General features: G+C 38.7%; 1 protein-coding gene across 1 annotated transcript; it reads right to left on the bottom strand.

Moving 5' to 3' along the window:
• Positions 1-3,234: 3,234 nt before the first annotated feature.
• Positions 3,235-9,391, bottom strand: LOC117417969 (SUMO-conjugating enzyme UBC9-B). Its single transcript, XM_034030416.3, has 7 exons — positions 9,191-9,391; positions 6,384-6,460; positions 6,050-6,133; positions 5,543-5,615; positions 5,163-5,272; positions 4,170-4,249; positions 3,235-3,907 (listed from the first exon to the last, which is right to left on the bottom strand). The coding sequence occupies exons 2-7, from the start codon at positions 6,447-6,449 to the stop codon at positions 3,844-3,846; spliced, it is 477 nt and encodes a 158-aa protein (XP_033886307.1). The 5' UTR covers positions 6,450-6,460; positions 9,191-9,391; the 3' UTR covers positions 3,235-3,843.
• Between the last annotated feature and the right edge of the window lie 3,103 nt (positions 9,392-12,494).

Here is a 12,494-nt window from a genome sequence, read left to right as displayed (position 1 = left end):
TCGTTTTCAACCCAGCTTTCAGTTACTTAACTGCACCAATTATTGTCTTAATTAGACTAGATTAACAGGTGTCCCAGATCTTTAGCCATTGATGATGTAAAGACACGTATAAAAGCTGCAGGACAGGGGCTCTCCAGGACCAGGGATGGAGAACCCTGCTGTAGGGTATAGTCTCCATATCGCTCATTAATGACTAATTAACATGCTTCTGTGTCACCCAAAAAGACAGGAGATAGGCAAAACAACGGTATATTTTAATCTAATTTAAGGAAACACAGATATCCTGGACATCAAAGCAAACCCTATTTAACATGCTAATCCCTTGTACGCAATTAAAGGAAGGTAGGCCTGAACCATCATTAGCCTAATAATGGAAATGAGCGAAAGCTTTGTTTTATAACCCCGTTACATTGTTTCCAGAGTATATCATGACGCCTACGCATGACATTAAAAAGACTGAACTTTTGTTTCTGTTCTGAAAACATTTGCATATGCAGGGGTGCTTTTTTATTTTTTTTCAAAATAAAGGGCAAAGGTACTGCAAGTCTCATTGCATAAAAAAAATAGGATGGATGAATGTGTTTTTATTTATTTTTTTATTATTTATTAACCATTTGTTAACGGATATCCACACTAGCTAAATCAAGCAGAATGATCAAGGTGCGAAAATGTGATTGTGAACGAAGTGAATGGCAAGCATGTAGTTTCAACTGGATTTATTTCGCATGGGCAGGGCAGAAATGTGTGTTTTTTCCTTAATCAAACACACTATTGAACAAGCTCATTAGTAATCACTGATTAAATAACTTCCCTGATCTTCAAATGAAACATACAGGTCTTTAATTCTTCATTGCCAGTTGAACAAACACAACACATAGACCTGTTCCACTCTTTCCGTTCTTAATGTGGTTGTGTATTTCTATTGTTACATGTAGGTACACACTTATTAAACAGAAGGAATTCATGCACAGGGAAAATAGAAGTGCAGGAAGAGACACGAAGCAGAACCAGCATAGTGTGCGGCGATAGTTGTATGCAGTTATTGTTACTTGAAAAAATATAGATTTTTTTTTTTTTTAAATTAGCCTTCCAAAAAAAAGCAGACAGAAGCTTGGAATTGGGAGTAATGGGCCAAGCCCTTTTTCATGACCTTGTCTTTTTAATGTAACATTAGCTGTCACATAATGATTAAAGTGGTGGTATTAAATATGTCAACTGCTGATTGCTCTGTCTCTAGAAGGTGGTGTCTACAAGCTCAGTCCCTCACATTGAGATCTCAGTCCAAACAAAAGCAGCTTAATACTTAAAGCACACATTTGGCTGATGGCATACTGAAATACGTCAAAATGTCCCAAAAAGGTATTTAAAAAATAAATAAATATATGAATAACTTAAATTAAAATATACAGAATGTTCTGTTGTTGCTCAGGAATAAATACAAACCAGCACGGTTTAAAACACCAGACCTTAAAACGACAGTAGCTCTCATCAACTGTACTTGCAATTGAACTATTTGCACTGTAAACCGACATTCATTGAAAAGGGTATTAAAAAGGACACTGCAAACCATGCGTCACACAGTGATGGATCACAGTATCACTGTACCAGACGGATTAAAGCAGTTACAAAAGGTACAGAACACTGCCTCGCATAAGTGCTACAATTCCACAAAAAAACAAAAAAAAACCACAACCTCAAAAAAGAGAGTTATGCATTTTAGACTGGCACAGGACTGCTTCAGAATTAATCTGCTTCCATTTCTGTAAAAGAAATTACAATTTGCTAAATGGGATATAGTTAATGAAAGTACCGTTTGGTAGCAAAGCAGATGAAATGTGTACATTTTAAAAAAAAATCCATGCAACCAGCAGGTTACTTCGTTCGTGGAACAATGGATTCTGTATTCACTGCTCGAGGCCAGCTGCAAGTGACTGAAGTAGCACATCAAGGATTTTCAATTTCCTCTCAGCGAGTGGCAGCGTAGGAGAGACCCACTTTCCAAGACACTTGAATTGTACTCCAGCGGGCCTGGATAGAAAAAACACTCAGACAGGTGCAGAACATCGTGAATGCATGCAGACTGGCTCGCCTGTATAGAAGCACAGAAGAGCTGCACTTTATTCTGTAATAATCCAGTAGGTCAGGATAAACTACCCAGAAAAAACAGACTTTTCAAAACAATATTTGAGGACCAGGAGACTGCCGAACAATCAAATGCCTCAAACCCACTTAGTTTGAGGGTCTAGTGCCTGGCCTGCTGGATGAGCAAGTACACCACCTTTAAAAGATAGTACCAAGGGGTAGCTACAAGGGTGGAGAAGGGGGGAGGCAGGTAGACGATAATGAATCCAACACACTCCAGTGAGGTTTCTCTGGCCGGAAATGGGATGACAGTGGTGTCTAGGGGCAGTTTTAAGCTTCATCAGGGGCAGAATACAACCACTGGTAAAACTAGCACCAACGGAAGTTAAAAACAGGGATTTAAACCCCCCCCCCCCCCCAAAAAAAAAACAAACAAACAAACCCACCCAACCACTACACACCACCCTAATGCACCAGACCATATTTAGAAGCAAATTAGCTGCAGCAGGGGGAGAAAAAAGTTGCAATGTGTACTTGTGTGCCAGAATACTGTCAGGCCCTACACATCTACAAGCCTGCAGACAGTTCTGTTTCATGGTCTATACATGCTGGAGTAGAGCTCAGATCACCTAGGTAACAGCTCAGTACCAGGGCGTCTGTACTTCACAGTATCTCATGCTGCACATGACCACCATTATACCCCTTAAAAACAAAAACAATCAGGAGAGCGGGGCTCTTACTTTCATCACCAAAACACCCCACACTATTCAATCAAAAGCTGGAATATACAAAATACCAGTGCTGACAAACAAAATCCTTCATAAAAGTTAGGTGGTCATCCAATTACATTTGTTTTTTTTTGGCGTTTCTTTAAACCTACCGCTAAATAAGTGAAACACTTTACCATGGTAATCAAAAATGAAGACATAACACAAACAGAGGCTGTCACTGTACCCTAACCGCATAACTCTGGAATGAATTCCACCACTTAAATATATAGTTTAGCACGGGACTTCAGAACAGCAGAGAATAAATAGCCTATGTAAAAGAACAGTCGGGTCAGCATGAAGACTGGAGGTCATTCCAATTGTATTCTCTTCTGCTTGAACATTCTGAAATATTCTCTTCAAATAATTAACAAAGAGCATCAGCTTTGTATAAACAGTTTATTTACTCTAAACACTTACATGGACAAAACACAATCTAAAAGACAAAGAATCTGATGCAGAAATAAGCCATTGTCTGCCTTTGAATCACTGTGGCCATTGTGCAGCACAACAAATGTTATAGTACTGTTTTTTTTGTCAAGGCAACAAAATGCACTTATTACAACATGCTGAATACAAGGCTGCATCAGATGGAAAGTAATCTATAGACACTAGTGTATTCATAGAAAGTATAAAAGTTCATAATTTTACAGCAGTTGAAATACTGACATATTAAAATAAAAGCAAGTTTTACATCATTAAAACCATGAAAACAAAGATACAAAGACTGAAGGAAGCAACCCTGTGTGAAGGAAAAAAAAAAGTGTATATATATTACACACACTTTTTTTTAAGCCAATTTAGCAAATACTCATTCTGGGACTTTGATGCGAGTGGCAAACATAGTAAATGGCACACAATGCAGTTTAGCTTCACCAGTTCTTCAGCGAGTCTGCCAAACCACAAGAGGGTAACTTTTTGGAAGGGAAAAAAATAAGAAAAAAAATATAATCTTGTCAAACCGATCCCCTTCCATTGTTGGTGAACTTGAAGCTTATGGTGGGGAGAACTTTTTGGCTTGTGCTCGAACCCTCTTTTCATATTCTACTCTGTTTTGGCTGAAAGGGAAACAAACAATTGTTATGAAAAACATTCAAGGAGTTGTTGACAGACTGGTGGTGTACATTTCTGGTTGGCCTCATCAGCACAGTCTCATGCATCACTGTGGCCTTATTCTATCATCTACTTATCAAATACATTGGATATATGTTTTACAAGACATTCATTTAATCAAGTGTGGAGACCAACTAGTCAGTTCCATCTGGGCAGTAAGTAGAGATGATAAAGGGGGAAAGCAAGGTGCACAGGACTGAATCTTACCAGTAAATTGTATATGCCTCTGCTTGAGCAGGATCCTGGATATTTGGCTCATTAAGAAGTTCTTGAATTCCTAACAAGATCTGAAAAGTTAAAACACACACATATACATACACACGTTGGCACAGGTAGAAAATCCAGGACCGTGTACCCGTTGTGAAATACTCCGATCATTCTCAGATAATGATTTAAATACAAAAAAAAAAAATGGCCATATTCCGCTGTTGTTAACATGGCTGTTATGTTCAGTTTTAAAACTAATGCAGTAGTACAGCACTGCTATTACGCTATGGACGGACGCAATAACTGCTGTAAATTGAGCCAGCTGGGTTTTGACAGCAGTCGCAAGAGTTAGTGGGACATGTGCGTCTGTCTGATTGTAACAATGTGCTGTTCCTGATCACTAAATTCTGTCTGGTGAATACGTAACGAATGACACACAAGCAAAGCATTGAGCGGAATTTCTTTACCAAGCAGCATAACTTAATTTGCAAACTCTGCCAAAGAAATATTTCATTCAAAAGAAGGACACATACTACGAGCTCCACATTTATTTTATTTGCTTATTTATTTTTAAATAAGACTACTTATTAAATCTTTGATAAGAAACCATCTGTGCAATAACTGTAGATAAGCATTCCATACTGCAAGCCACACTTATTAATGGATCACAGAGTTATCACTGACATAAACCAACAGGATGTTATGTTTTCATTCCAATTTAGTTCCAAGAATAGTCGCCACAGTTATTATTGAGGTGTACTTGCCACTCTGTGTGTTGTTTTCTATGAAACATTGATATCCTGTCAGTTAAGAGGCTTCATGCAAAGCTTGTCTTAACATTGTCTATTATGCCAGCCAGAGACCCGCGCTTACAACTATAGTCATATTTTCTACATTCTTAATTCTCAAATTAATAAATCAAAACCCAGAAAGTAGAAAGAGACCCAGGTAGCTGACCTCCAATTTATTTATATATAAAACCATTGTGTTCACCTGTTTAATAGTAATTGCTGGCCTCCAGTCTTTGTCTTCCTCTAGAATCGATAGACACACTGTGCCAGATGGATATACATTAGGATGAAACAGAGGGGGCTCGAATTTACCTGAAAAATAATGTTGTCCATGATTACACATTCCCACATTACCCGTAATTATTCCAATAACTACACACTTCAGTCACGAGATTAACACCATACATTTAAAACACTGTGCTGGTTAAATGTCTTAAATTAGGGCATGCAGCTTGAAGTATAATTTGGTTGCCTAAATAATCTGATGCAGCTACTAATAAAATGAGATTACACTAAATCCTAGACCAGTAGTTCTTGCAAGAGAGGGGCAGCAGGATGATTCCAGGGCGGAGCAGAACTTACACTTTGGAGGGGATGAAGGGTAATCATCCTTGAAGAGCATCCGCAATTTAAACAAGCCTCCCTCCCATGGAGTCTGTCGAGAGAGAGAGAGAGAGAGAGAGAGAGAGAGAGAGAGAGAGAGAGAGAGAGAGAGAGAGAGAGAGAGAGAGGAGAGGAGGAGAGAGAGAGAGAGAGAGAGAGAGAGAGAGAGAGAGAGAGAGAGAGAGAGTGTATTTCAAACGGCTGTTGACAGTAAGCATTGTGATTTATTTATATCGCAGGCATGCAGTCCAAATGACATTTATACAGGAAAACAACCCTGGAGAATATTCCATTAAACGCCCATCATTCTATTCATTTCAGTAACTTTCCTTTCAGGCCTTATGCAACAAACCTACAACAATGTCTTTAGACAAATCTTAAAATGGTTCGACAGCTTTTTGTGCAATTGCCTGGTTGAATATATAAAATAAATTAAAAAAATAAAATAAATGTATTGCTAGATTTCATGGTTTGCTCCAAACCTACCCCTTTCTTCCCTGGAATGGCACACTCCCAGTTCATGAGATTCATCGTCCCATCTGGGTTTTTTGTTGGCACTGCCACAAACCCCTGAAAGAAACAGGATATAAGAATTTGTGCGTCTGCCCCGTCAAAAAGCTTGACCTTTACAAATTGTTTTGCCTTTCAGGTGGGATAATTATACACAAGCAGGGGTGCGGGGGCTTTTTTTTTTTTTATTAAATATAAAATAGTCGAGCACACTATCTACTGTATGTAGTAATCAAGCCCCCCCCCCCCCCCAAAAAAAAAACAAAAAAAAACACACACACTACAAAAGGGAACAGTTCTTGGTACTTACAAAGGGATGATCTTTTCGCCAGGCTTTTCTTTCCTGAGCAAGTCGACTTAAGGCAATACCAGACATGACTTACTTCCCTGAAACAAAGATGCACACATTTAGGAAAGCCTGATCAAAAGGTACCTCTCATAACAAGGTACATACCTATGATAGACAAATGCACACGATTAAAATGCAGAACCTTACATTTGTAAATATTTTTTTTAAAAAAAGGTCAAACTTCTGTATTAAAAACAAAAGTAGATACAATTCATTGTCAAACAGTGCCACCTACCGCTTGATAAATGCTCGTACAAAAGAGGAATAAATTCGAACCAAAAAGTAAATAAGCCACACAGCTTTGTACCTACAAAGATTGCATTTCAGTAAGCTATAAAACATAGCAAGCATGCCAATTGACCGAAGAGAATTCCAAGGCACGCAGCGGCACAAGAACATCCGGGTCTCACACAGACACCAAGGTTTTATTTCACAGGCCTTTACAATAAAACGCACGCTACATAACTGCTTACCTTCTACACCCCACTACTTGGTAGAAGTTCAAGTTTACTTTTTTTTTTTTGGGGGGGGGGGGGGAGGAGAGATAAACAAATGCTTTTTCTCCCAGGAAAAATTCAGTTCCTTGTCTACCTCTTGAAGTCATGCAATCAGAGGTTTGCTGGTTGGAAAACAGTTGTGCAGAGTTGCCAAAAATACAATGTCTGTAAAAAACACTTATATCCTTGGGTAGTTGTCAGGTTATTATGACACTTGAGAATGGAGTCTGACATCAGAAGAAACCTGTCATTTAGTGGCAGTGAACAGCATTTCTGATTGACCCTCAAATGTTTATCCTAACTGTACACTGTCCTATTAATCCAACAAAAGCAAATGTTCCATCCTCACATCAGTGCGATTACCACATATTGAAAACTTGCTTCTGAATCATGTGACTGGCAATCACGTGTTCACTGTGCCTCATTTGGAGAGTGCACATTAGATTTGTCATGTTCCAAGGTTGTAAGAGGGTGATGCCCATAGCTTTAGTAGCCCCTTCCTGCAATTGCAAAATGGGCAAATATATAAATCCTGTTCACCTGCGGGGCGTATCAACTTCAACCTCTGTCTCGATCTCCTGCCTGTCACTCAGCAGCGAATGCACGCACCCACATGGCAGACGGCTACTCTGTCACAAGCATGAATACCCTGTATCTTTATAAACAATGGATTTAGGGGCGCTCCTTAATAAAATCCTTCTCAAAACAATAATTGTGTGAATACAGTAATTGTTACAGCTGTGTATAATAGTATAAGAGGATTAATTTATCCACCTTTTGTACATATCCACTATCGTCCCACCACGACGGATTACTGTATTGTAAAATTTGTGATGGTCACAGTCTTTCTCCAAGATTTTTTTATTAAAATTCGATCACACAACTGACCCATAAGATTTTAACAACGGACATGTTGCTACATGCTGTAGAACACATGGATATGCATGTGGGTTGTATTGTATTGAGTGTAATAAATGCCCCACCCAAAACCTGGCCTTTCCTCAGTACCAGAGAACGCTACACTGAAAACAAGTTAACCACAAAACTGCAAGCTTCTTCAAAGTACAGACAGACCTCCATTGCAAAACCAAACGCAGCAGTGTAAAAGATTTAGCTTTATTTACCTTGATATTTAACGCAGCCACATTTGATGGCAAAGTACTCTGGGGTCTTTTTTTTTTACACCAAAAAAAACTTGAGCAACGAGTTTATTATTTGTAATTTAACAGCAGAAGTGTTGGGGAGGTTAAAAAGTGAGCATTTGTTGATTTCTATTCAAAACCAATCAAAAGCACTTGTTGTAAAACTACACAAAACCAACACTTTTGTGGTACATATCGGTACACCACATAAATCGTTATCACAGTTATAGCACTTTCTGAATTTATATATCACACACACATAACGTGATAGACTCGGAGAAGCGATAGGTTTACCGTCCATTAGACTTGTGAATTTGCCAACGAAAGCGCACGACCCACGAAAGAGAAAAAAAAAAAAAAAACAAACGTGCAAGGCTATACCTGAAAGGCCTGTGTCAATATAGACAATTGCTGACTTCAAAAAGTAATTCTTTAAATTAGTTTTGTACACGTTTATACCAGCGCATGTCGAAACACAATCCGTTACAGTCCTAGAATTACTACGTCTGCCTCTGCGTAGAAAATAAACTTGAAACAAAAGACCCTTTCCGTCCGCCAGCGGCACTTGCCTCCACCGTCCATGTCTGGTTTGAGCTGTATTCATAAACCCGTCTCCCTGGTAATCTAGTAACAAATATCACGCCCCGAGCTTTCTACTGCATCTATCCAGTTACTGCTCAAATAAAACACTCAGCTCAATACAATATTACCTTGACCTACACCTTTTCCGGAGCCTCTCTCCTCCCGGACCGCACATTTCTTTTTTCATTTTAACCCTATGCTAGACTAGTCTGCCACCATAAACCGGTATCAACAAGAGGTAAAATTGATACATACCCGGATTACTGCTTTTAGTAATCGCGGCACTGCTTTTAATTTATTTAATTGTACTAGTTATTTATTTGTGCCCCCACCCCAGACAACTTTCATAGCACACCGTTTTAAAACCTGATGATGTTCCCAATTTTAGCCCGCTCAAGACAAAGAAGCCCGAGCAGGCTCACCCAACCATGCCGCACATCCATTTACTGTTTTCCCAAAACAAAACACGAACAAACTCAGTGGAAAGACTTTCTACCACAAAATTATTTTACGGTATAAAATATTAACGTATCTGACAAGTGCTTACCTTATTTATGTGAAAATGTATATGGTTTACTCTAAAGGCTTATATTTCAATAGGTTTTTATTTTATTTCTTTTTTATTATTATAATTTATTTTATTTATTTATTTATTTTTATCTCGGGACAAAAAAAACCCGTGAAGTTTCCCTCCTGAAAAAGCTCCGAAATTCAGAAATTCACCCAGGCTAAATAGGACCTCATGTAAATCCGCGGCCCGCCTGAATTCTATTAACACCTTTTAGGACCCTCTAATTCAGAACTGGAATCGTTTGGTTGCTTTTTAATTTGGATGTCATCTAATTATGTGTTTCGAAACATTAATCTTCAAGCATTTCTTTAATTGATCAGATAAACTACGTTTTTAAACGACTAACGTCACACTATACATTTCAACAAAACAATAGGCAGGAAAATAATAAAAAAAAACAACCACACATTTTAATAATTTCTAATTTCATCGCCCATCGTGTATTTTTAATGAAACAATTTCATGTCATTAAACGTCAATGCAGGCACCTATTTAGACGACTATATATTTAAAGGAGCCGCGTTCCCTATCAAAGGGAGTGTCTAAAAAGCTTGTTCAATATTCAAATCCGACAACTATCCGACAAATTCAATTTGACAACTAACGGTATTTTCAGTAGGTACATAATCATCCAGCAGTGTAGGAATGTGGGTGCTTAACGATTAAGGATGGTTCTTAATTCAGTATAGAATTCCTGCAGGGGGTTATGCTAACATTACTTGATTTACCCCTGTGTGGTTTGCTCAATTTAGACCTGGTCATTCCAGGATTACTCCCATAAAGAAGTGGCTGAAAATATTCAGGGTGGTTCACTGGTGCTGTAAAATGCTCTTTAAAAAACCCTTTTGTGACTAGGGTACAAAAAAGGGACCCCCGAACAGAACGGGAGGTTGTCAAGAGTTTAAACTATCTTTAGAAATCCTATATTCACCCAATAGGAAATATTGATAATATTACTACTGTAGTACTGACAACCCAATTTATGGTCCTGTCATTGAGTATCCTGGGAAGGCATGTTCCCGGGGCACCTTCCTCAAAACCGTGACAACGATCCAGGGAAAACAGAGACAGGTGGCAACCTTAGCTGCGCCTTACAGGTTGATCGCATGTTGTTTTCAGAGCATTATGCTAATAAGTGCTAATAAATGAATCTGCTGTCTATAAGCTTGAGATTGTGCTCAATTACTTGATTGTGGTTGAGTCAGGTCCCTTCTGTGCAGCACTGCAGTGGATCTTTGTCTGCCTGTTTGCCGGCAGTACTGTGACACATAGGGCGGTGTTTCCCCCCCCGTTTTTTCCCTTTAAAACGGGGGGGGGGGGGGGGGCGTGGCGTCTGTTTCTAGTTAAAAATAGAAAAAAAACCAGGTTATCATTCCATTGTGGGGTTTGGCGACATCATTGCTTTTGTGGTTTATATCGTTACCAGAACCCCTTAATAGAATTCAAACTTTGGAATACCTTTGTCCTATTATTATTATTATTATTATTATTATTATTATTATTATTATTATTATTAATATAATATACAGATTCAACAATGCAAGTACGATCTTCCCTATAACTGGGTTTCAATGTCCTTTAATAGGAGCAGGTCAAGGCACTGGGCTGATCACTCTCATTGCTGCCATTGCAAGCAACTCTATTTAATTCCATTCATATTTAGCCACCTTATAATTAGCCACCTGTTATATTTAGACATGTTATATTTAGACCAGCAGCTCAATCCCCAAGTTTTGCACAAGCAGGCTGAACCCCTCAGCACAGAAAATACACAATCCTGGAACTGGAGCTGAGAGTCTCAGGGCTGCTGGTTCCGTTTTTAGCTCCCCCCCCCCCAGATCTACTAACTATCACAGCAGGGGTAATAGCAGCCACCAGTGCAGCTTGATTGCAGTTAGCTACCTGTTCCCAATGGGAAAAAAATGCATTTCAGCATTTCAGTTTGTATGCCACCGTTTTTTTTTGTTTTTTTTTTTTAGCTAGCTGGGTGTCTTTAGTGATGATCCCTGGAGCCACTGGCCTGGCTGCCTGTAGCGTTTTTCCTCTATACGTCTTTGCTAAGGAAGCAGTTTACCTTTGAGGTGCCTCTTATTTTTTGGATGCTTGTTTAGCATTTCTACAGTTATTCCATATTCATATTTAAAAACCCATGTATTATATGTGCATACAGCAATATATTATACAACTTGAAGAAAAACAAAACAAAACAGCGATCTGCTCCTGCCTGCACCCACTGTCTCCAGTTGTTTAATATTTAGAAATGTATTATTGTGTGACATTGCTATTGCTTACCATTATGATGTCATAATCAATGCCCCACCCCCTCCCCAAGGTACATGTTTATTTTATATGTGGTGTATAATTACAAGATATTGCATGGGTCAGAATGTGATAAACTTTGACCACACTTGTGTTGTATTTTCAAGCCGTTTTAGCTGTTAGAGTTATACAGGGCACCAACGTCACACTGTTTTGGGATTGCATGATATTTAGGTGCATTTAATTTCCAGTGGGATGATTATAACAATGCCTGAATTTCAGTTTACCTATTAAATAATTACCCAAGTACATGCCAGCCTGCAAAAATGCAGAGCCTGATAGGAAAGACATAACACACCATTGCAGCAGCCTTTTTAATTACAGTAGTGCTAACGAAGGTTAAAGCTCAAATTAACCACCCTGCAGTTTATATAATAAGATTATAAAACAGATATAGTTTATTTAACTTAACAGGTTTGCTTTGCTAACACTAGAGGGCACATCAACACAAGGGTTAATACATGGATTGAATCGGTGAGCTCAGTGCTCTATTTTTCTAAAAGTGTTTGTTGCCAATGTTATCAGTATAACAAAACCAAAATATAAAATCTAGGGTTTTTTTTATATGCAAATCTCACCGTTGTCTGGTTGGCTCACAGAGTGTTCAGAGGTTCCTAAAGCTACTTTCTGGGAACGTAAACAAACTGGCCAGTCAACACGCTTTGACGAATGTGTTACACAAAATGGAAAAAAAAAACACACCATGGGATTACAGCTTTAATGTAAAACTTAAAGTGATTGTCAGCTTCTTAACTCCTAATTGTATTCGATCAGGTCACGTGAATTTCTTTGTTTTGAAGTTTGGTTTGAAATGGGGGGGGGTTATAGCTGAGGGAGTCATTTAAAGTTTCCTGTTCAGTCAGCCAGCACTGCAATCTCAGCACAGAGCAGGAGGCCCGTGCACACCAATACAAACCACATTGACAACTTAACTGAGATTTCCCCTTATCTTCCACCTGCC

The sequence above is a fragment of the Acipenser ruthenus genome, chromosome 13, assembly GCF_902713425.1.
Source record: "Acipenser ruthenus chromosome 13, fAciRut3.2 maternal haplotype, whole genome shotgun sequence".
Taxonomy (NCBI): domain Eukaryota; kingdom Metazoa; phylum Chordata; class Actinopteri; order Acipenseriformes; family Acipenseridae; genus Acipenser; species Acipenser ruthenus.
Note: the sequence above shows the minus strand (reverse complement) of the source record. Positions and strands in the feature narration are given on the sequence as shown.